Source organism: Ambystoma mexicanum, chromosome 3q (genome assembly GCF_040938575.1).
Source record: "Ambystoma mexicanum isolate Mex_15411 chromosome 3q, UKY_AmexF1_1, whole genome shotgun sequence".
In the NCBI taxonomy this organism is placed as follows: Eukaryota; Metazoa; Chordata; class Amphibia; order Caudata; family Ambystomatidae; genus Ambystoma; species Ambystoma mexicanum.
The window spans coordinates 730,482,425-730,507,305 of record NC_090926.1 but is presented as its reverse complement, the minus strand read 5'-3'; the positions used below and the strand labels follow the sequence as shown (position 1 = coordinate 730,507,305).

Here is a 24,881-nt window from a genome sequence, read left to right as displayed (position 1 = left end):
CCTCAGCCTCTTCGAGGCATTCTCGGAAGCGCCGTCACCGGTCGCCTTCCAGGTCCTCTTCCGAGGATTCTGCACGGCACGTCGGTTACCCCACCAGCCGTGCGACGCCGGAGGAATGGGCTTCCTTCGGGAAGAAAATGTTGGCGATTCTTGAGTCGCAGGGTACTCAGCCGTCCGCGCCCCCGAGTGGGGTCGGCCGTGTGAGGTCGAGAGACGCCGCTCGCAAGAGTGGTCGGCACGAGTCACGGGAGCGGTCCCGTTCGGACAAGGAGGCTCGTTCTCGCCGTACCCGTTCCAGGTCCCGGTCCTCGACGCGTTCGAGACCGTGTGCTCCTGTGAAGTCTTCGAGGAAGACATCGACGTCTGAGGCGTCGAGGGCGTCGACAGGCTTTCTCGAGGCTCCGGCTTCGAGGACGTCGTCGAAGCCGTCGACGATCAGGTCGTCGAGGGACACGCTCGGAGCTCCGGCTTCGAGGGCTGTGTCGACGCCGCCGATACTGGAGGCGCTGCATCTGACGTCGACGCCGATTTCGTCAACGCCGATCCTCTCGGCACCGTTGCCGGTTTTCTCGGCGTCGGCGCCGATTCGCTCGACGCCTTTCGTGTCGGAGGTGCCCCGTGTCACGGGTGTACCCCCTAGGAAGGCTCTGGTTAAGAGCAAGCACTCTCGGGTGCATTTTCGCCACCTGGAATATATTTCGGAGGCGGATGAGGATTCTGATGGCCTGGTTCCTAGTCAGGTGCCAGATGAAATTGTCTCGGGCCATAGTCAGTTTGACGATTTGAGGCAGTCACTGCATGATGCCAGTGGACTGGACACCTCTCCGGAGGTGGAATTTTGTAGGCCTGAGCCTGGCTCCCATGCCGATTCCTCGTACCGGCGCCTTATGGCTAGGGTGTCTGAGTATCTGGGATGGTCTGCTCCCCCAGGGGAGTTTGTGCAGGATGATCTGACGGACATCCTTGATGTTGGTCCCCCAACTGACCCGGTACTGCCGTTCCATATGGCTTTACAGAGAAGGGTGGCGGCGGCTTGGACTGCTCCGGAGAGTCTCCCGGCGGTGGGCAGATCCTTGTCGCGTAAATACCGTCCAGCCAGTAGCGACCCCTGCTACTTGACCAGGCACCCCACTCCGGAAAGTTTGGTGGTGCAGGCGGCCACGGCCCCGGCAAAGCAGGCGTCGTACCCTACCATCCCTCCTGATAGGGACGACAAACGCTTTGATGGCTGGGCGAAGAAAGTGTTTTCTTCTGGTGGTATGGCGCTTCAGGCGGCCAACTCCATTTGTGCCTTGTCACGTTTCACGCACACTCTGTGGAACTGTGTTGCGTTAGCGGCTGAACATATTCCCGAAGGGGATGAACGGGATGGTTTCCTTGCTATGGTTCAGGATGGTAAGGATGCCATGTGTGAGTCCGTTCAGTCGGGTCTGGACTTGGCTGAATGCGTCAGTAGGTCCATGGCGGCGAGCACCGTGATACGCAGGTTTGCGTGGTTGCGGAAGTCGGGGTTTGCTCCTGATGTGCAGTCCCGGCTCCTCAACATGCCCTTTGATGGTGAACACCTTTTTGGCAGCAAGGCTGACGAGAGCCTTGAGAGGTTGCAGACCTCAAAAGCTGCAGCGAAGTCGTTGGGCGCTGCGGTTCGCCAACCTCCGCCTTTTCGTCCTAGGGGACAGCAGTGGAGGGGTGGTTCCTTTCGCTATTACTCATCCTTCAGTAAAGCGAGAGGAGCTGGCAGTCAAAGAGGCCAACGCAGGGGTACCAGAGGTGGACGACAGGGTACCCGTGGTGCCAAGGCCGCTCGGGCAGTTGCCTCTTTGCCCTCAGGTAACGCCGCAGCCGCTCCCACTCAGTCGTGAGGCCATGTCCCATGGTTCGCCGGTTGGGGGAAGGCTGGCGCAGCATCTTGTAGAGTGGCAAGCCATTACTTCAGATGTGTGGGTTCTGGAGATGATAACCCACGGCTACTGTCTTCCTTTTCGGCACAGGCCTCGCGACAATCCACCGGGGAACCTCTCTTTGCAGAGTCCGGATTCGCTCCTTGCGCAGGAAATTCAAGCCCTGCTGGAGAAAGGCGCCATAGAACTGGTGCCTGTAGCGGAGAGGAACAAGGGATGGTATTCCCCTTATTTTTTGGTTTCGAAGAAAGACGGGGGATTGAGACCCATCATGGACTTGCGCGGTTTGAACAAACTCCTCAGGAAGGACAAGTTCAAGATGGTTACTCTCTCTCAAGTCCTCAAGGCCCTTCAGCTTCAGGACTGGTTGGTGTCACTCAACCTGAAGGATGCTTACTTCCATGTGCCGATCCATCCCAAGCACAAGAAGTACCTGAGGTTCGCGGTTGGCGACTCGCACTTTCAGTTTCGGGTCCTGCCGTTCGGATTGACCTCCGCCCCGAGGGTTTTCACCAAGCTCATGGTGGTGGTGGCAGCGCATCTCAGGCAAGGGGGGATTCACGTCTACCCCTACCTGGACGATTGGTTGATCAGGGGGAGCTCTCCCGAGCAAGTCCTGGATCATCTATCGATCACCTGTCGCTCCCTTCACAGGCTGGGCTTCTCCCTCAATTTAAAGAAGTCCCATTTGACGCCAACACAGCGGCTCCAGTACATCGGAGCAGTGCTCGACACTTCCCTGGGGCAGTGTTTTCCTCCCCAGGTGAGGGCTCTTCACATTCAGCAGATGGTGCACAAGTTTCAGCATGCCCAGACGCTCCCAGCGTTCGAGTTCTTGAGGTTGCTCGGCCTCATGGCATCCTGCATTCTTCTGGTGCCAGAGGCTCGCCTGCGGATGAGATCTTTGCAGTGGGCACTCAAGACGCAATGGTCGCAGTCCTCCGGCAGGATGTCGGACTCGATTCAGGTGCCGTCCTCGGTCGCCCGGGACCTTCTGTGGTGGGCTCCATTTGGCTTCCCTGACCGGAGGTGACGATCGTGACGGATGCATCCCTCACGGGATGGGGAGCTCATGCCAACGGGCTGACAGTCAGCGGTCGTTGGTCTCCGTCGGAGTCCAGACTCCATATCAATCTGTTGGAGCTGAGGGCCGTCAGGCTAGCCCTGAAGGCTTTTCTGCCGACTGTGCGAGGAAAGAATGTCCTGATCCTGACGGACAACACAGTGGCCATGCACTACCTCAACAAAAAGGGGGGGGCAGGGTCACTTCCTCTGTGCAGAGAGGCGATGCAGCTCGAGTTCTGGGCCATCCAGCAGGAAGTTTCGATCTCGGCAGTTCATCTGGCCGGAGCCGAAAACGTGACGGCGGACGCTCTGAGCAGGCAGAGCGCGATCTCTCACGAGTGGGAGTTGGCTCAGGAGATTCTCCTGGAGATCTTCGCCCTTTGGGGGACCCCTCAAGTGGATCTCTTCGCCTCCAGTGTCCACCGGAAGTGCGAAAGGTTTTGCTCGTGGGAATTTCCTCCAGAAGGAGCCTTAGGAGACGCGTTCGTGGTGGAGTGGTCATTCCCGCTGCTGTACGCGTTTCCTCCAGTCCCCGTCATCCCGCAAGTGCTGCGGAGGTTACGGAGGTTCGGTTCCCGGATGATCCTCATTGCCCCGGCGTGGGCTCGGAGGACGTGGTACCCGGACCTTCTCGACTTATCGATCTGCCCTCCACGTCGTCTTCCCTACCGAGACGATCTGCTCTCACGGGAGGGGGGTCAGGTTCTCCATCCAGTGGTCAGATCCCTCAACCTTCACGCTTGGCTTCTGAAAGGTTGAGGTATAAGGATTGGGACCTCCCTGAGGACGTGATGGAGGTGTTGCTTTCGGCCCGAAGGCCGGCAACAAAGTCTCTGTACCGTTGCCGTTGGCGTAAGTTCTGCGACTGGTGCAGAGTTCAGAATGTGGATCCTTTTGCATGTGACATCCCCATGGTTCTGTCCTTTTTACTTTCTTTGGCCCACAGGGGCTTGCAAGTGGGTACCGTTAAGGGTTACCTGGCGGCGCTGTCCATCTTTAAGCGCTCGTCTGAAGAGTGTTCTTACTTTAAAATCCCTTTGATTTCACAGTTCCTGAAAGGGCTCACTAATGTGTTCCCTCCGTCACCTTTCCTGGTGCCCGGTTGGGATTTAAACCTGGTTCTTAAGTTTCTTATGGGTGCTCCGTTTGAGCCTTTACATTCTTGCCCTTTGAGGCTGTTAACTCTGAAAACTGTGTTTTTAGTTGCGGTTACTTCCGCTCGCAGAGTGAGTGAGTTACAGGCACTTTCAGTTAAGCCTCCCTTCACTGTATTTCACAAGGACAGGGTTGTCCTTAGAGTTCGTCCTTCTTTTCTTCCGAAGGTAGTGACGGAATTTCATTTGGCCCAGAAGGTTGTTCTTCCGGCATTCTATCCTCCTCCGCATCCTGGTAAGGAAGAGGAGAGGCTCCATAGGCTTGATCCTAGGAGAGCTTTAAGCTTTTATGTTCATGCATGTCCCGGGTCAGAGTGGATGATCAACTCTTTATTGGTTACGCTGGAAAGCGTTTGGGGCAAGCTGTGACGAAACAGACTTTGTCTCGCTGGATTATTTTGGCCATCTCGGAGTGCTACCGTTTGGCGGGTAAGGACCCACCGGCTGGCTTGCGGGCCCATTCTACCAGGGGTATGGCTGCGTCTACTGCCCTGCAGAGGGGTGTTCCTATTCGCAACATCTGTGATGCAGCCACCTGGGCTTCAGTACATACATTTGTACGTCACTATTCCCTTGATTCCATCCGAGCACAGGATCTGGCCTTTGGCAAGGCGGTCCTTTGCTCTATTTGATTGGCTATTCTACATTTTGATTCTAAATTCTTTCCCTCCTCCTTGCTTTGGTACTGCTTTGGGAGTCTGTCATAGATATGGAATACGTCGGAGGATCCAATCCCCTCGAAGAACAAGTTACTTTCTTACCTGGTAACGTTCTTTTGATGGGATGGTCCGACGACGTATTCCATATCGCTCCCGCCCGGCCTTCCCCGCTGCAGAATTTCTTTTGCGATTGCAGCTTACGTTCCGCAAGGCTTTGTGTCTGACTGGCAGTTGACTTATGTCACACGTTCTGGGGGAAAAAACTACAACTGAGGCTATGGGCGTCGTGCGTCCTACTTATCACATCGGATGACGTCGGACGTCGAAGGAGGTCCTCGACGACGGCGCATCGACGCAGGACGCAAACGCCGAAAAAGTTTCCGAAGCAGCACAGCTGTGGTGATTACATGTCATAGATATGGAATACGTCGTCGGACCATCCCATCGAAAGAACGTTACCAGGTAAGAAAGTAACTTGTTCTTCTGAAGGAAGAAGGGTTGAAAGAGATGTTGATAAAAGAGGCTGTGGGATATATTGAAACAAACTTGAATGGGGAGGTAGGGTCCTGCACAGCATGGGAGGCTATCACGTGTGTGATGCAGGGTGTGGCAATGAAGTTATCCAGGATTAGAAAAAGGAGACCTGTTGAGGAAGCTGAGAAATTAAACATTTCTATTAAATCTCTGGAGAAGGAACTAATGTGTAGTTTTGATGCAGAGAAGTCGACCAAGTTGCTGAAAATGAAATGAGACCTGAACAAGATTCTGAGTGAGACAGCAGAGTTCATAATTTTTAGATCTAAATGCAGGTACTATGAAGAGGGTGAGAAGTATAGCAGACTATTGGCCAATAGGTTGAAACAGAGGGATGCAAACAGAACAATTAAAGCTATTAAGGGCAGACAGAGTGTTACCAGAGACCCAGATGAAATAAATAACGTCTTTAGAAACTTCTATGAGAACTTGTATAGTGATTGATCTCATGTTGACTCAGACGTGATGAATCCGTTTTTTGGAAATAAAGCTATCATTAGATGCAGAATAAGTCTTTCTGGATTCTGAAATCTCTCTTGATGAAGTGAGAAAGGCGATTTGGAAGCTTAACCTGGGGGAGTGTCCTGGTCCTTGTGGGTTCCCGATTGAATTCTACTGAGTGATGCCAGAAGAAGTTTTGAAGCTGATGAGAGAGATGTTGAAAGATAGTAAGTCAAAAGTTTTGCTACCACCAACTTTAAGGCATGCTAAAATATCCCTCTTGCATAAACAGGGTCGTCCAGAACTCGACGCAGGTAGCTACAGACCAATCAGCCTATTAAATTGTGACTCTAAAATCCTTTCAAAGATTCTGGCCAGCAGGTTGGAGAAACTGCTTCCTAAAATAATTCACCATAAACAAGCGGGTTTCATTAAAGGAAGACTCTGCTCTATTAATATGAGAAAATTATTGCTTACCCTGGAAGTATGTCAAAAGCACAATTTGAAAGCTGTTGCCTTGTCCCTGGACGCTGAGAAGGCCTTCGACAGTGTGAGATGGAGATTTTTGATGGGTACCATGGAGAGGATGAATTTTGGACTGGAGTTTCTGAGCTGGGTTCAATTATTATATACAAAACCAACTGCAGCGGTCAACATGAATGGAGTCATATCTGAAAGATTCGAGCTGCAACGGGGGGACTAGACAAGGCTGTCCTTTGTCACCCCACTGCTTTATGATATCAATTGAACCTTTGGCGGAAGCTATCAGATCTAATGAAAAAAAAAAGTTGAGTCAAATATAATGGAATATGTCAAAAATGATGGCTCTATGCTGATGATTTACTACTGGTCGTCCAAGAGCTGGCATCTTCGATTCCAGAAATGATGATCTTGATTGATAATTTCAGCCTGTCGTCAAATTATAAAATCAATTGGACTAAGTCAGAGGCTCTGCCAGGTTCACATTTGACAAACTGCAAGGTGCTATAAAATCTAGGTTTCAGATGGCGCCCAACGCAAATGAAATACTTAAGAATTTGGATAACTGGAAATTTGAGAAACATGATGTGCCTTGATTTAGACATAATATTGCAAAAGATGAAATTGCAGTTCGACCGTTGGAATGAGTTCGGTCTGTCATTGGCTGGACATATTAATGCAATTAAGATGGTTATGGCTCCTAAATTGAAGTACATTTTGAGCTTGATCCCCCTTCTTGTAAGTAACCAGACATGGAGAAAGGTGACTAGTATTCTACAAAGTTTCTTGTGGAACAAAAAACCGCTGAGGATAAAGCTGTGGAAATTGCAGTTACGAGAAGAAAGAGCTGGATTGAACGTCCCAAATTTCGAAAAATATCATCAAGCTTTTTCTTTACAACATGTGCTGCCTTTTTTGGAAGAAAGGGGTGATGAATGGACCTGGGAAGAGGCTAGGGGTGCGGTACCCTTGAGCCCTGGGGCGCTTCTATCCACTAATACAACGGATCGAGATAGTCAGTCTGATTTAATGAATTTCTTTAGATCCACATGGAGATCGTATGAGCTGTCTGCGGTGTTAATACCTGGTAAGATGGGTATTTCCTCCATCTGGAGGAACCCGGATATCAAGTTGAACAATAAAATCTTGCTCTGGCTAGCATGGTTCTCTGCAGGGGTCGCTAGAGTCGAAGATCTATTTGAAGGGACAAATTGGAAAACATTTAGAGATTTGAAACTGGAGTTTGATTTATCATCGTGTACATATGGCGAGTACCGAAAATTAAGAGCTGTAAACATTCCATCTTTGATCATATCTGATCTGCCGTCAATTGTTCACAAGATTGGCAAAAGTGATCATTCAGTGTCCAAAATGTATGATTTGCTGAACAGTTTCGCTGAAGGGAATATTAAGCTCCATGAGAAATGGTCTTGTTATCTGAAGGAAGAGATGACTGCGGATAGAAGGAGTGACGTGTGGAAATATCAAAAATAATTCCCTGAATGTTGGAGAAAGATCCCGGCAAGTCATGATCCTGAATAGTGTTCTGGACACCTGTGAAGATGAAGGAACAGAATTTATCAGTGACGGACAGCTGTTGGGGATGGGGTCAATTTCGTGGCACTATGGAGCATATGCTATGGGAGTGCCAAAAGGTGTGGAAATTCTGGTTGGACATTGCTTTCATAATGAATGAGGTTATCAATGAAAATTTGGATTTTGACTTTCAAACTTTAAACCTGGGAGAAACTGCTATGCTGGACTCCTTGAGTAAACATCAAATCACATGGATTTTACGTGGAGCCATGTTGGCGAAAAAGCTAATCCTGATGAGAGATGGAAGTCCTTTTAGGATGCAGATTAGATCAGACCTTGCATCCTGTGTCAAGTTACGCTATGTACAGATAAGTAGCCATGCATGTTTTTTATTTCCTATTGTAATGTTTGGTACTATTACTCATATGCTTGGACGTTTTCTAATATGTTCTTAGTGAATGCATTCAAGACCGTGTTTTAAATGCTTTTGGTTATTCATTTTTATTTTCCTCCTTCTTCCACCCCCCTCTTTTCAATTATTTTTAGATTTTTTATTAATGTGTTGTAGATATTTAAGAATTGTAGAGCTCTATTTCGCTGTTATGAGATGTTAAAGTTTTGAAAATAGAAAGACTGCTGCATGTGATCACGGAGCAGTCTTTCTAAAATGACTTTTTAGTGAAAAGATCATTATAAAAAGATCATTTCACTGGGAACTAGGTATTTACATCTCGAAGGACCTGGATGGACTTTCCCGCAGAATAGGAAGGTGAGTAACCACCCTGCAGGGACATTCCTTAAAGGTAGTTTGTCCAAGGCAAGGAGAATATTTTAGACAATTTCTTGTCTAGATCACAGAGCAATAGTGTTGAATACCAACAGGTGTACGAAGAGGCTGTTTGTGATAATGTATTTGTGGTGTGTAGAGCAACAGTCACAGCTCAAGAATGGGTGGATGCTAAAATAATGAGGTCCTGACAAAGGTCAAAGAAATAATATCCACAAACTGGGCTCAATGGGCCAGTGAGGATAGGTTAGGGGTGTTTCATAGGGTAAAAGAAGAGCCGGGTGTTGAAGGTCATGTGTACAGGTCTGGGCATGTACTCCCACCATTAGGGGTCAGGTGTAAGCTAATGGAGGTGGCACACAAGGGTCATCAGGGGATGACTAAAACTGACGGCCACCTCAGAGCGGACTACTGGTGGCCAAGTCTTGATGGTGAAGTGGGGGAGTTAATAAAGAACTGCAGTGAGTCGTACAAGGTATTGAGAAAACGTGTAACCATTAAAGCCTTTGGAGTTCCCAGGATTAAGTAGGGAGTTTGTTGCCATGGATATGTTAGGACCCATTAGTGCCTTAAGAAATATGTATTAATACTAGTTCATTTGTACTCCAGGTGTGGGTAGAAGTGAAGGTGGTTCAGAAGGCAGACTCACAGGCTGTGGCCATGTTTCTTGACTAAATATTTCAAAGGAAAGGATTTCCTAGTAAGTTGCTTACAGATAATGGGGTCCAAATTTACTTCGAGTCATAAAGGAGTTTTTGACAGGAACAGGTGTGGTACACCAGAGGACACCCTTGTTTCATGCGGCTACCTATGACACAGTCTAGCTCTTCAATAGGATGCTCAGGCAAGGAGTGGGAAGAATATGTGGCCAGAAGAGTATGCATGTATAGATTAGCTCCACATGCCACTATGGTCTAGTGCTTTTTTGAGGTACTCGGGCAAGGGAAGCCAGCAACCTCTACGTGCACTGCCTAATTGGGGAGAAGGAAGTTTGTGGAATGGGATGAGAGTGTATTGTGGTTGCGTGTAAGAGAAAAAGTTGATGAAATGAAACAGATTTGACAAGATCAAGGGAGCAAGACTCATCAAAGTGGAGCGGCGAAGACAGTGGGTGCGCAAACCAAGTTTGCTACTTAAGGGCCAAAACAAGTTTGCGGGGCTCATGCGAGTGAGGAGCGTATTCAGTGTCGCTGTCATTCTAGAGGATGGTAGTCTGGAATAAAAGCAGCATAGCAGTAAGAAGTTGATGGTGTTGAAGGTGTGAGGAGGGGAGGTGTGTTTTATATGGTTACTTGAAATTTTCAAAACAAACGGTCAACCCAAGTGCTTTGAAAGACAACACTTGTGTTGTTGTTTGAAAGTGGTTTACATTCTTTTGCAACTGTGTGCAAGTGCCCATCTTCCCTGGGCTGTTGTATCTTTATCTTCAAGTGTGTGTTCTAGGTTCTATGTTCTGGGCTTTGTGTATATATTGGATCCCTGAGAGAGCCCAGGAGACTGCTGAGAGTGGTGTGCAGGAAGGAGGGCCTCTAAGATGGATCTACTCATTCCCCGTTTGGAAACCATACTGCTTCCTGGCGTCCATACCTTACACTACCTCGTTAGTGAAAAAAGCGCTTTGGGGCTTGTAAGATGTGCTAATTCTCCTGTTCTGCAATCTTTCGCTTTTTAATTGCAGTGTTTTTGGCATAAGCAGGTGTCTGATATGATTCTTCCTTGTCCCCTGCAGCATACCCCTGGCACTCTTCTGCAGTTTCCTGTTAGGACTCGGTGACAGCTGCTTCAACACCCAGCTACTTAGCATTCTAGGATTCCTCTATTCCGAGGAGAGCGCCCCTGCGTTTGCTGTATTCAAGTTTGTGCAGGTAAATTTGTCTGAGTTTGAGTCGCTCTCAAACCTAAAGCTGTTTTCCATTGCTTACTTCTTCTACTCAAGCCACCCTCTTCTGCCCTGTTTCTTTTATTGGTGCATCAACTACCACTTCCTCGAGATGCATGGATGACATAGCTGCAGGTCACGGTCATGCTTCAAAAAACGAATACGAATTTCAAAAGATGCAGCCACAGGCTCGTTCACTCTCGCTCTGTTCACCGCCACCACCCAAAATGCACCTGCTGGTTCTGTGGACCGCTGTTCTTTTCTTTCAACCCAAAAGATTGTGGGTTCTTCCACAACCTTCAATTTTTTGTTTTGGCTATTAGTTTGCTCTGTAGGTGCTTTCTATAAGCCAAAACTATTGTCAGGTAAAGTGACCATAGAAGAGAGATGGACTGTGAGGAAGGACACACTACCTATCGTTGTTCTTTGGTCTTTATTTACTAACCATTGAATGCCTATGGACATGCCAATCCACTACCTACCCCTCCTAAAATACACCACCGGTAATCTCTTCCAGCTAGCTGTGCTGTTAAGGTAATGCCTGGGTATTTCTAAGCAGTCCTCTGAAAGGTAGTGGCTTGAATGCAGCTGTAAGTATGCTCTTGATGTGTACTAAAATGACATGACCAAGTGTGCCTTCAGCCACTTGATATAAAAGTAATGCATGTTCTATTGGAAATGCTCCTTGCACTGAACTCCTGTTAAACATCAACAAAGTCAACAGTTTTAGATATTTTTTGGGGGGCATTAGATAGACATTTGCTAGGTACTGTCATAATAAGGCCAGGTAATACCATTTGTTAGGTAGTATCATTATGACAGTGCCTGTAAAATGCCTATGCCATGTATTCATAAAACCACAGGTTGTAGGTCAACTGGTCGAATCTAAATGGTCGACAGGACAAATGGTCAACACCAAAAGGTCGACCGGTCAAATGATCAATTTTTTTTTTTTTCTCACATATTTTTTTTTGGGGGGGGATCCCCCAACCCCCTTTTTTTGCTAAAAACCGCTTTTTTCCCTAAACTAAAACCTAAAAAAATATATATGACTAAAAAAAAAATTCGATCATTTGTCCTGTCGACCAAATTGTGTCGACCATTTGTCTGCCGACCATTTGACTAGACACCAAAGCCACAAATGTTGGCTTTGCCATTGCTCCTTCCTGTCGTCCTCTGTGCCCGACACAGACCACTGGCATCGGGGCTCAGTGTGTAGTGATGAGGATGATCAATGTAAAAAGTACTATCTGGCTACGGGGCAGTGGGGTGGCAATTACATATCGGCACGCACCCTTAATAATATTGGGTAAAGAGCGTGACTTGCGCAGGACTGGCAGTTGGAGGTGACTGTTGCACAACACCACTGACTGGAAGCTGCTGATCTACCATATATCTAAATATTACGATGGGGCGACTGTTTCACGTGGTGGTACAGAGGGTGTCAAATGCATAATTATTGCCTATGTAGCAAATAATTAATTGTTCTGAATGATGGGAATTGCATCTACCACGTATTGGGTGGGAGAGTAAGACGGTCCCTAAACATATCACTGCAGCATCATCTTCCTTGTGCCCCCAATACTTAAGACTGGCAATATAGCACAACGTGGCTTCTTTATTTATTTTATTTATTTTATTTATTTATTTTATTCTTTATTTATTCTTTATTGGCATATGTCGGAGCGTTACACACTATTGGATGATGGGGGTGGCTCCTGAAGTGGCAAGTGCACACTACTGATTTATGGTAGCATAAAAGTCTGTTGATGCATGATTATTGTACAGTACTGGTGTCTGATGTGCATATGCAGTAGGGTGATAATTATGAAGCACCCAGAGTTTTATGTTCCTATTTGTGTTCAAGATGCTTTGGACTGGTTTCCCAAAAAGTCTCTGGCCACCTCAAAATATATCCAGCGATACAAAAAAATGGTTACCTGCATATAGTTTTCACAAATAATCTGGTCACCTACATATATTAATCACAGGTGTACTTGCATAATGAAGGCTTGCACCTTAGCATGCACGTGTCCCAATAGATAGAATAAAGTACACGCCCCACTAGGGAATGAGACCAGGAGTTAATTGCAAGGAAACCAAAATGTATATAAGCAAAGAGCTCTGCTGCCCGAGAGCGCTCTGCTGACAGATACATGGGCAGCACGTTAAAAGGGCACCAAGCGTCATAGATATCGTCATATATACGAGATAATCTAACGAACATGATTGGCTAGGTACATATACTACCCCCGGCTCCATGGGGGATGCCTGGGGTTTCATTGGTTGGTTTCTCTCCATCAGTCACAGTACACGTGGTCAGCTGGACTCCTCCTTGCAGGGTGAAGGTCAGGTGAGGTTCGCAGAGATGATGTAGTGCTGTCTAAGCTAAATAGCAAAACCTGGCATGCATGAAATGACTGGCATGAATTGTCACATCAAAAAGGGGCTGTTGGTGTGAAATGGGTACATTCCGACCTGTGTTTCTAGGGGAGCAGGAGTTAGGGGTTGTTCCTTCAGGTGCCTTATCGGAAGGGGCGATCTCTGATTTATGGTCTTTGGGGCCTTACGATTTTAAACACATTAAAGATAGTTGTTAGTGTTACCAGAATATATGACCACTACAGATTAGGTATATGGGTGATTTGAAGGTGGTACAGGGGAAGGGTCTGGTGACCAGATGCATTCAAAGGGAATAGGGGGCATGGGTTCATTGGACTGCGGCCTGGCAGGGAGGGGGTGGAGAGGACATGAGTCGGTCAGCAAAGAAGGATGGGGCACTGGGGCTGGAGCAGGCCTTGGTCTCACATTCTAGAATTAGCACATTTTGTCAGATACTTGCTAATTGTAACAATGAATGGCCACGTTTCCGTGAGAACAAGAGTCGTGCTGAGCTGACAGACGGTGGAGGTGGCGGAGGCTGGCTGTGCGCGGCGCTGGCAGAGGGAGAGTGGACATTTCGGCAGAGGAGCAGAAGGCCTAGAGAAAGATGGCTTTTGCAAAGACACAAAATGGAGTTCAAGCTACAGTCGTTAGCACAACGTTTATACACTTGCATTGAAAATGGGAAATGCAAATATGTATACTAGGGGCGGAGATGTCTTCCTCCACCTTGGTGCACGAATGGTGCAGGGCGGTGGGTTCTACAACCTCTCCCCAAACATTCCTCCCTTTCCTTACTTCTAATGTAACAAATACTTAGTTGCATCATTTCTATGTTCCTCTGCCACTCTTACTGCTTCGTCCCACGCAGGGTTACCCTTAATTGGTATCCACGCTCTGCAGACATTTCTTAGATTTTCCCCACAACGGGCATACTCCTCAGGAGTACAGGACCTATATATACAATCCCCATACCCAGCTAAATCTACTCACACCTCCCTGTGATTTTCCGTATCGTGTGGCTTTTTCGTGGTTGTGTGGTACAGGTTGTCAATTATATCCCCAGTATTATATATAGCCACCTTGCGGAACCTGAGCTCATCGCTCTCCCCAGTTTGTATTTGTGCATCCTGAGTGTTATGAGGACCTCTTGTCAGTGTATTTCTGGCTGCCAATTGTCACTCTCATTCTCCAGCATGGGGTCTGGCATGGATTCACATGCTCATGAATATTCCCCGTCGTCAGGCTGGGAATCCTCAGTAAAGAAAAATCAGTATCAGTTTCGTTTCTGATCTGTCTTTCGTAGTAGTAACCAATCACTGATCTCTGCGTCATACTGACCACAGCCAATGACTGCCCTCTCCCTAAGCCCCGCCTCTGGCAGCCATCTTCAGATTTTTACCGCACGTTCAAGTGTTGGGAGTCCTCGTGCTTAGCTCTCGAGCTTTTACTGCGTGTTTCACGCTTTTTCAGGTGAATTTTCTCATTTTTTCGGTTAATCGAGCCTCAAGCTCCACCGTTTCTACTCCTGTTAACGGCTACCCGTTGCGGGATTTTCCTACGCCCCTCAAGGGTTAAGATTTTGTCGAATCAACTTCTTGGAGGATTCCAGAAGATTTGCGGCCTACTTCGAGATGGCCCAGGACGCGAGTTCGTCACCCGGACCGAAGCTGTTTCGCAGCTGCCCTGGATGCTGGCTGCAGAATGTGTTTAAGGAGGACGAACATTTGCAATGCCTCTACTGTCTTCATGGGGACAAGACTCATGTAGAGAAGGACTGCCAGTTCTGCAAGAACTTGTCGGAGCGGACCATGAGGGACCGTCGATCCCGTCTCGCCAGCTGGTTGGAGAAGAGCTCAACGGGTGAGAAGAAGAAGAAAGGGTCCGAGCGGGCTTCTAAGTCCTGTGCGGGCACCCCGGCGACGGGGGCCCAACACCAGGCCAAGCGGTGCGAGTCCACTGGCTCCGGGAGCGCCGAAAGGTCGGGCTCTTCGGTCGCCAGGCAGGGCACGCCTTCCCCGGCACCGTCAACCACGAGCCAGCGGTTCGGGGAAGAGGAAGTCCGAGACCCTGGGTAAGCTTCGGGAGAAGCCCCGTCCGATCTCGGAAAAGGGGGAGTGAGGCGTCGCCCCTCCCCCTAAGGAGAAGGCCCAGGACGCACCTAAGGTGGTGAAGGCCCCTACCCAGCAGGCAAAGGCCTCTATCAAGGCGATCACGGCGACTCTGGCCAAGCCGGCAGAGACCCTGCCAGCAGAGACTGCCTCCGGGACTAGAGTTTCCCTGCCGCGAAGGAGGGAATCCTCTTATCAGCCCATCGTCATGGCCACCATGATGGAAGAAGCGAGGGGGGAAACGGTGGAGGAGGAACTGACCGAGGCCGTGAGGAATCTCGAAGTCCAATTGGAGAAGGTTCGATCCCGTAAGGAAGATCCTCGGGAGATAACCGAGGAAGACGACAATGGCGAGGAAGAGCAGCCTTCCCTTCCGGCGCAGCCGGAACCTAGGCCTCAGGATAGCTCGGCGGCCATTTTGTCTGCGATCCAGTCCTTATGCTCTGAGATAAGGACGAGATTACCACGGCCCAGGCCGGAGGACCCGCAACCTGGCCCGTCGGGAAGTCCTCAGAACAAACGACGGAGGACCCAACCCTCTCCCCCACTCGCCCCCGTAAGGCCTACAGTTCCCTCCTCATCCTCCCACAAGTCGGGAGATGACAGTGCGATGGGCTCGACGACGGGTTCTGAGGGCGACGACGACGGAACAGGTCTCCCGGGCCTCGCCGCCCGACGAGATTGGCTCATTCCACACCATGATCGCCAGGGCGTCCGAATTGTTCCAGCTCTGCCTGGAGGAGCAGAAAAAGGAAGGTTTCCTCTATCAGCGCCAGGAGGCCAAGAGGAAGACTGTCATCGCGGTGCCTCTAATCGATGACATCTAGGAGGAGGGCATGTCGGTTCTCAAGAACCCCTTCACGGCACCAGCCAAACGGGACCGGTACGAGAAGAAGTACCGGGTCCCCGAAACCGCTCCCCTGTGCCTCAGGGCCCAGCCAACGCCAGACTCAGTCGTCTCGGCGGCGGCGAAGAAGAAAGCGGCGGGGTCAGGAGCCTCGACGTCGAATTCCCCGCCGGACGGCGAGGGAAAGAAGTTGGACGCCATGGGTTTGGCGGGTCATTTCGTCGGCGGCGACGACGATCAAAGCGGCCAAACGCCCTGGCGATCGTGGCCGTTACGACAGGGAGCTCTGGTTTAAGCTGGCCCCCATATTGGACTTCCTACCGGACGACAAGAGGTCCGAGGCCCTGGAAATACTTCAAGAAGGCGAGGTGGCGTCGGACCACGCCATAACGGTGGCAACCGATATTGCCGATACCGGGTTCCGCCAGCTGGGCAACGGTGTTTGCCTACGACGACGGGGTTGGCTTTGGGCGACCGACTTCCGTCAGGACGTCCAGACCAGGGTGTTGGACATGCCGTTCGACGACAGCAACTTGTTCGGGAAGGTGGTCGACGAATCCCTCCAAGCCATAAAGACGGACACAGAGACGGCCCGCGCCCTAGGAGCCCTTCAGCAATGATGACCCTTTCGGAGCTCTGGAGGCAGACAGGGTGCCTCCAAGGGATCCAGCGGTGGCTTGTCGTCCTACCGCCAGGCGGCACGATCCTCGTCTCAGGAGGCCTACAGGGGTCGCGGCAAGCAGGGAGCGCCTCGCCGCCATCGGCAAGGTGGCCAGGGCGGCAAGGCCACCACCTCCAAGCAGGACTGAACCGGCCGTGGCCTCGGGCCCCCACCGAAGCACCCCGGTGGGAGGCCGGCTGACGAAGTTAGTCGGCGTGTGGAAGTCCATCTCCACCGACCGTTGGGTGCTGGATACCCTGGCAAGAGGACACGCTATCGAATTTCTGAAGAAGTGCCCTCACGTTCCACCTGTGGCCAGGAAAGAAAATCACGTCCCGCAACTGCTGTTGGAAATACGGGCGATGCTCAGGAAAGGCGCCATTGAGCTTGTCCCGAAGAGGCTCCGGGGCTCCCGGGTGTACTCAAGGTACTTCCTCAGGAAGAAGACGGGCGGCTGGCGCCCCATCCTGGACCTTCGTCGTTTGAACAAATACATCAGGTCACAAAAGTTCAGGATGGTCACCCTCCAGCACGTGCTGGGACAGCTGGAGAAAGGCGACTTTCTATCGTCGTTGGACCTGGAGGATGCTTACTTCCACGTTCCCATCCTCAAAAGTCACCGAAAGTTCCTCAGGTTCATCGTCCAGGGACGCCACTACCAATTCAGAGCACTGCCGTTCGGTTTGAAGTCGGCCCCCAGGGTCTTTACCAAGCGCCTAGCACCTGTGGCGGCGCGGCTGCACCTGCAGGGGATTCACGTCTACCCCTACCTGGACGACTGGCTCATCCGCTTAAGGACGAGGGAACTCGCCGTCGAACACACTGCGAGGACCGTCCAGCTACTCGCAGACCTGGGATTCGCCATAAATTACCCAAAGTCCCACCTGGTGCCGTCGCAGGTGGCCCTGTTTCTGGGAGCGAAGCTCGATACAGTGAGGCGCCTGGCGGCACCGTCGGAAGAACGGACGAAGACCATTCTAGGCAAAGTGCAGCGTCTGCTAGCCACGGACGTCCTCTTGCATCTACCTGGTGCGCCTCTGCAGACTACGGATGCGCCCTCTTCAAGAATTACTCGACGCCTGTTGGATGCAGGCGACGGGCACCTTCGAAGACAGGGTCCCCCTCAACGAGGTGTTCCGGCGGGCGATTCTGTGGTCGCCGGTGTACCAGGAGACGGTGACGACGGACGCCTCCCTGGAAGGCTGGGGCGCCCACACCGGAGATCTCCACGCAAGAGGCCTCTGGCTCCCGGAGGAGAGGCTCCTGCACATCAACGTCCTGGAACTCTGAACCGTGTTCTGGGCTCTCAAATCGTTCCTCCCGTCGCTCAAGGGCAAGGTGGAGCGGATCTTCACGGACAACACCACGACAATGTTTTACATACGGAAGCAGGGAGGCACCAGATCCCCAGCCCTATCCAAGGAGGCACAGGATCTGTGGCACTGGGCGGTCGCCCAGGGGATGTTCCTGGTTCTCTTCCACCTGGCAGGAGAAAGAAACACCATCGCTGACTCGCTCAGCAGGGAGCTGCGCCAGGATCAGGTGGATCGACTCTTCCGACGATGGGGCAAACCTCAAATCGAACTGTTCGCAACAGTGACGAACTCGAAGTGCAAGAGGTTCGCCAGCAGGTTCCCCCAGCCGAGAAGCATGGGCGATGCGTTCTCGTTCCCCTGGGTGGCCTATACCTGTATGCGTTCCCTCCGTTGCCGTTGCTGCTTCGACTCATCAACCAGCTCAAGAGGTCCCGGTGCAGGATGATCCTCGTCGCACCGGCGTGGCCGAGGCAGATCTGGTTCCCGGACCTTCTGGACTTGTCAACGTCCCCTCCCCTCAAGCTTTCAGCGGACGCGGACCTTCTCTCCAGAGAAGGAGGCGCCATCTTCCACCACGACCCGGCGTCGCTGAACCTGCAGGCTTGGCTCCTGCAGCGCTAGAGTTTGGAGGCTGCGATATACCGGCCGATTGCAGATAGTTTCTTGCCGTCCTCGACTCTCAAATGCTATGGTCATAAGTGGAAGAGGTTCTCTATCTGGTGCCGAGCACAGAAGATCAACCCCCTACGGATTACGGCCCCTCAAGTGCTGCCGTACCTGCTATCGCTGGCAAAGGCTGGGCTAGCCCATGCCTCCATTAAGATTCATCTGGCGGCGATCTCCAGATATACCAGAACCACAGGACGGACGTCCCTGTGGTCCCATCGACTGGTAAAAGAGTTTATGAAAGGACTGTTCCGGTCGTTCCCGCCGGTGAAGGCCCCGGCCCCGGCGTGGGGACTTAACGTGGTGCTGACCAGGCTCATGGGGGCCCCCATTCGAGCCGATGCACTCCGCACCGATGAAGTTTGTGTCGTGGAAGACTGCATTCCTGGTGGCCATTACCTCCGCACGACGAGTGGGAGAGATCCAGGCCCTATCCTGCAAAGCACCGTACTTGACTTTCCATGCCTCGAGGGTGGTGCTTAGGACGCACCCCTCCTTTGTGCCCAAGGTGCCGTCGGACTTCCATCTTAACGAGCCCCTTGTGTTACCTGTTTTCTTGCCGTCTCCTTCGTCGACGGCCGAGCGGACTTTGCACTTGCTGAATGCGGCTAGAACACTGAAGTTCTACGTGGACCGCACAAAGAGTTTTCGGAGGACATCACAGCTATTCGTGAACTTTGGACCTGTGAATCAAGGGAAGGCTCTCCCGAAGTCTTCTATTTCCAGATGGCTCTCCGGCTGCATCATGCACTGCCACCGGTTGGCTAACCGACCGCTGCCAGGCCGTCCGAGAGCCCATTCGACCAGAGCGATCGCTGCTACTACGGCGTTCCTATCTGGTGTGCCCCTGCTGGACATCTGCAGGGCTGCTACGTGGAGGTCGACGCACACCTTCACGAGATTCTACTGCTTTGATCGGGATTCCAGGGAGGAGTCCAGGGTCGGCCAAGCAGTGCTGCGCAACCTGTTCGCTTAAGGTGAGTCTGGTGAGGAGGCAAGAGATGCTTAATGTTGAGTTTTTTGTATTGCTTAATGTTGAGCCTTTTGCCACCTCCCGTGGTTGTGCATGTGTGTACTGTTACGTATTCTTATATTCATGAGCATGTGAATCCATGCCAGACCCCATGCTGGAGAAGGAACAAGTTACTTACCTGTAACTGTTGTTCTCCAGCATGGGTCTGGCATGGATTCACATGCGAACCCTCCCGCCTACCCCTCTGCGGCTCTTCACTTGGTCATACTACCACTTCACGTGCTACCAAATCTGAAGATATCTGCCAGAGGCGGGGCTTAGGGAGAGGGCAGTCATTGGCTGTGGTCAGTATGACGCAGAGATCAGTGATTGGTTACTACTACGAAAGACAGATCAGAAACGAAACTGATACTGATTTTTCTTTACCGAGGATTCCCAGCCTGACGACGGGGAATATTCATGAGCATGTGAATCCATGCCAGACCCATGCTGGAGAACAACAGTTACAGGTAAGTAACTTGTTCCTTGCACTATTAGCAATTGTTTTGACACAACACTGGACCCCAAGCTGGCACACAAAAGACCAGCAAGAAAAAAACGGTGATGGGTATTAGCATCATCATCGCTGTCCCGAGCCAAGATGGAACCCATTTGCAGGCTGAGGAGAACCAGTCTCTGGGTTGCACGCCACCCTCCTTTTTCATCCTTACGCCCAGTTCATGCACTGCTTTTATGACAGGTGAGGGTGTCCCATTTTCAGCGTCAGATGAAGGTATGAACGTGCAGCTTGCGCTCCCGATTGTTTGGCAAAGACTGCCTTCCATTGCTGTGAGTAGGTCGAGCACATATCTGTTCTGCATCGTCATTAGTCTCAGTGCTCTAATTCCACCTTGATAATATTGAACCTCTCTTCTGTATCGTTTGCCAGTTGTATGAGTTCCCAGTGCACAATTTGAAGCCATTTGGCGTTTGCGCGGGTCTGGATACTGGGGATCAGGGATGCAAAGAATGGCTCTGCGCCAGGAGGTCAGAAGAGTGTTGAGAGATGTAGTTGGATGCTCTTTCGAGGCACTTGCTCTTGGAGCTGGTTTTCTGACAGCACATTCCCGAGTGGAGATAGTTCTCCAGCATTGGATCGTTCATAGATTCAGATGCTTGAATATTCCCCGTCGTCAGACTGGGAATCCTCAGTGATTTAAATAATTAAAAAAAATTATATTTATATATTATTTCCATAGAGATACAATGTAGATGGTCTCTTATGGCCTATGAGCCATTCACTTGTGTAGTCCCTCCAGCTCACTTTGGTCCTTATGGCCCTAACCAATGAGGTGGCAGGGTTTAAGCTCCGCCCCCGGCAGCCATTTTCAGATTTTTCACTGCAGTCTAACAGACTGGAGGGAATCCTCAGCTCTCTGAGCTTTTCGATTTTTCTTTGCTGTTAGCTTAATCATTTTTTCTCAAAAACAGCTTTACCTTGATCTCCTGATCAAACTCTTCCTGTACAGTGTTTCTAGGCCCAGAAAACCCTTGTTTTCACTCAGAATTCATTGAGTGAATCCTCTCTTCGCACCATGTCAGAGGAATCTACTACCAAGAAGCCTTCCCTTTTCAGGGACTGTTAGATGCAAGAAGAAGCTGGTCTACATGAAAGACACTCATGAGCAGTGCATTTACTGTCTCTACCCACATGAAATTCGCAAATGTGATATTTGTAAGACTTTCTCTAACAAAACTCTCCAGGACAGACATAGAAGACTCATTCTACATTTGGAATATAGGGGACAATCTTCTGATGAAGAATCAGCTAAGATAGCCCCTGTATTGTCTATCAAGCCTTCAGAGAGGCAAACTTCAAAAAGAAGGGCCTCCTCTGTGGAAAGAAGCTCCTCTCCTTCACAATGGAGCAAGAAAAAGATGGAATTGTCATCTCTATCTCCATCCCTTGGATCTGGAGACCAAAAGAAAAAGCACCCGGATGAGAAAACCACCTCCAAGGTAAGGAGATGTTTTAAAAAATTCCTGGGGGGGCAGTCGTTATCGAAAACACTGTCTACGAACGGCACCGTCGATAGAGGCCCGTCGACGAGTAAACGGTCGACGAAACCCAAGACGTCAACGACGACTCTTCAAACCTCGTCATCCACGACTAAGTCATCGTCGTCGAAATCGGCCACTTCCAAGCAATCGTCGACGAAAGAATCTCACCACTCGTCAATGAAGCTATTGTCGACGCTCAAGGAGCACCATCCGTCCACGACATCCTCGTCGTCCAAGAAGTCCAAACCATCGTCGATGAAGAGGCCACCGATGAATACTGACCCCTCGTCGACGGAGAAAAACAAGTTCAAGGCACTGTCCACAGATATCCCTGACATGCCAAGGAAAGCGAGTTGTTCGGAACAATGGACACAAGCCTACATACACCGGAAGACCTCACTCTACCAATAGGAGCTCAACTGTCTCCTTTAAAAGAAATGGCAGAACTTCCTGACATCATCCTGCAGGAGGATTTCTTGGATTCTGAACTCATTCCTCAGCAACCGACCATCACTCCCAAGAAGAACAGTCCTCCCTTGCATCCCACTCCAGGGGAACCCACAGACCCATATGATCTAGAACTCATGCTTTTGATGCAGAGGATCATTGACGAATTCAATAGGTGTCAGAGACAGAGGCATCGTTCTTCTACACCGATGGAAAGATCTCCTCGAAGGCAGTTTTCACCACCTCATAACTCTCCAAGAAGCTCTCCAACCAGGAGCAGACCTCAGAAGAGAGCACACTTGCCAGAACCTCCCTGCAGGTCCAGGAGCAGGACGCTAAGTGCTTAGCTGACAAGGGTCTCCCCTTCTAGATCATCTCCTACGCCAAGACCACCCACTAGGGATCCTATGAGAAAACCCATAAGGGACCCCACAATAGTCCCATCCACTGCATCCGTTTCCGGCTGGCAAGACGATCCTTTCAGGGATTTTTCAGACACTGAAGAAGGGGAGATTACTCAAGTGCCAGACATGCAGAGCGAGTGGGACGATTACATTGTAGAGAAGCCTAGTAAGCACTCCCAAGGGGATGCTTCACCACCAGATGATCTAGTGTCTTTTCATACCATAATTGGTAAAGCGACTGAACTTTTTAATTTAAAAGTTGCATCAGAAGAGAACAAATCGGTGCGCTATGAACATAGAGACAAACGTATAACAGTCACTGCGATCCCTCTTTTGGACATCATGTGGGACGCTGGAGCAAACATTTTGGCTACACCACTGTCCACACAGGCCCTCGTTTCAAGGCATTACAGTCGCAACCAGGAAAAGGTTGGCTAATCCATCCTCACCTCTTTCAGCTCCACCTGACAAAGGACGACGTAAATTGGCAGCCATGGGCCGGAAGGTATCCTCTCCGGTCTCTCACCATCAGGGCTGGAAACGCCCTGGCCATGACTGCACGGCTGGACCGTGAGCTGTAGCTCCGTATATCCAAACTGACCAAGCATTTGCCTGCGGACCTATAAGAAGAGGCCAAAGTAATCATATCGGATGGTGAGGCCATCTGCAACCATATGATCGACACAGCTGGTGACATAGCAGAGTCGGGTTTCAGACAAATGGCCCATGGTACAGTCTTGAGACGGCAAGCCTGGATGAAGGCTATGAACTTTAGACCAGAGGTTCAGGCTAAGATCTTAGATATGTCCTTCGATGGTAAAGACCTCTTTGGTAAAAGGATTGATGACCATCTCAAGGGTATTAAAGCTGATGCCGATACAGCACGTGCCATCAGTTCCCTTAAGGACAAAGATCGTAGATCCTTTCAGTCCTTTCGAGGTGCATCCTCAAAATATAGAGGTTTCAGCAGCCCCTCCTACAATTAAAAAACGCAGAGTAACACCTTTCAAGACAGATACCATTGGTCATCAAACAGGTACACCCATAGGGGCAAGCGTGGCTCCAACCACGCCAAGGCCTAGAGTAAGCAAAACTGACCATCTTCTTCCTCCTCTTTCACGACCCACCCCGGTCGGCGCGAGATAAGCCGTTTTTACCAACATTGGCTAAAAATAACATCAGACAAGTGGGTGCTACTAGTGGTCTGCGAAGGTCACACCATCGAATTCCTGGACCAACCTCTGTTCCTTGCCCCCGTTCCAAGCAAGGTGCATCATCAGAAGCAGGTCATGCTGGAGGTTCAGAAGCTACTCCTAAAAGCAACTACAGAGCCGGTACCATACCGACAAAAGGGAAGAGGCTTCTACTCCCGGTTCTTTCTGTTGGGGCATAGGAACGGTCAGTGGAGACCGATTCTGGATTTGGGAGCTCTCAACAAGTTTATCAAACGCATCAAATTCAAGATGTCGTCTCTTCAGAATGTTCTCTGTGGCTCAACCAACACGACTTCCTTGCCACCCTCGAATTGGAGGACGCATATTTCCACATTACCATTGATCCTGCCCACAGCCAATTCGCTGTAGGGGAGTTCAGTTCAGTGTCCTCCCGTTCAGCCTAAAATCAGCACCAAGGGTGTTTACCAAGTGCCTGGCACTGGTGGCAGCATACCTCAGAAGGTCTGGAACGGAAGTCTTCCCATATTTAGGCGATTGGCTCATAAGGGCGAGCTCACTCAGACTGGTGTGCGCCGCAGTGGAGAGAACAATAAAACTCTTGAAGGAGTTAGGGTTTTCGATAAATGAAGAAAAATCCTGCCCCGTTCCGAACAAGACGGTGCTATTTCTGGGGACGGAAATCAACACCAGCATACCCAGAGTAAGACTACCAGCGGACAGAATATCTGCATTAACTCATCGGTCTTCATGGTTTCAAAGCAACGGGACGACCACAGTCTGCACCCTCAAATCTCTTCTGGGCATGATGTCCTTGTGCATATTCCGCATACCAAATTGCTGGCTGCACATGAGGCCAATCCAAGAGGCCCTGGACCACCAATGGAAGCAAGCAATCGGCTTATGGGAAGATACCATACAACTACCAGCGGCTTTCACAAAGCCCTGCGATGGTGGAATTTACCCCAGAACCTGCTACGGGGAATGCCTTTCCAGGCTCCAACGTCAACCCTTCTCCTCATTACAGATGCCTCTCTATCGGGCTGGGGAGCGCACTTAGCAGATCTACAAACCAAAGGCACTTGGTCCACCCAAGAATCTCAGCTGCACATAAATGTTAGAGCTCAGGGCAATTTGATGGGCGCTGAAAGCCTTCCTGCCGGTACTGACAGGGCAGGCGGTGACCATTCAAGCAGACAACACAACCTTGATGCACTACACAAACAAGTGGGAATAAGGTCGGAATTGCTATCGCAAGTGGCTCAAAAGCTATGGACCTGGGCTTTGCATCACAAGGTCCACATCAAGGTGGAACACCTATCGGGAGTGGACAATGCCCTGGCAGACAAGTTCAGCAGAGATTTTTCAGCATCCCACGAATGGGAGCTGGACGAAGCAGCAACCCGGCGTATTTTCCACATGTGGG

At 50.3% G+C, this 24,881-nt stretch overlaps 1 protein-coding gene across 2 annotated transcripts in view; it reads left to right on the top strand.

The window, feature by feature from the left end:
* MFSD11 (major facilitator superfamily domain containing 11) overlaps positions 1-24,881 on the top strand; it is a 1,014,059-nt gene that overhangs the window by 924,306 nt on the left and 64,872 nt on the right. The window contains exon 13 of one of the 2 annotated variants that reach the window (XM_069654654.1): positions 10,287-10,422. In XM_069654654.1, coding sequence (XP_069510755.1) covers positions 10,287-10,422 — 136 coding nt within the window. The other variant, XM_069654655.1, reaches the window with a different exon arrangement.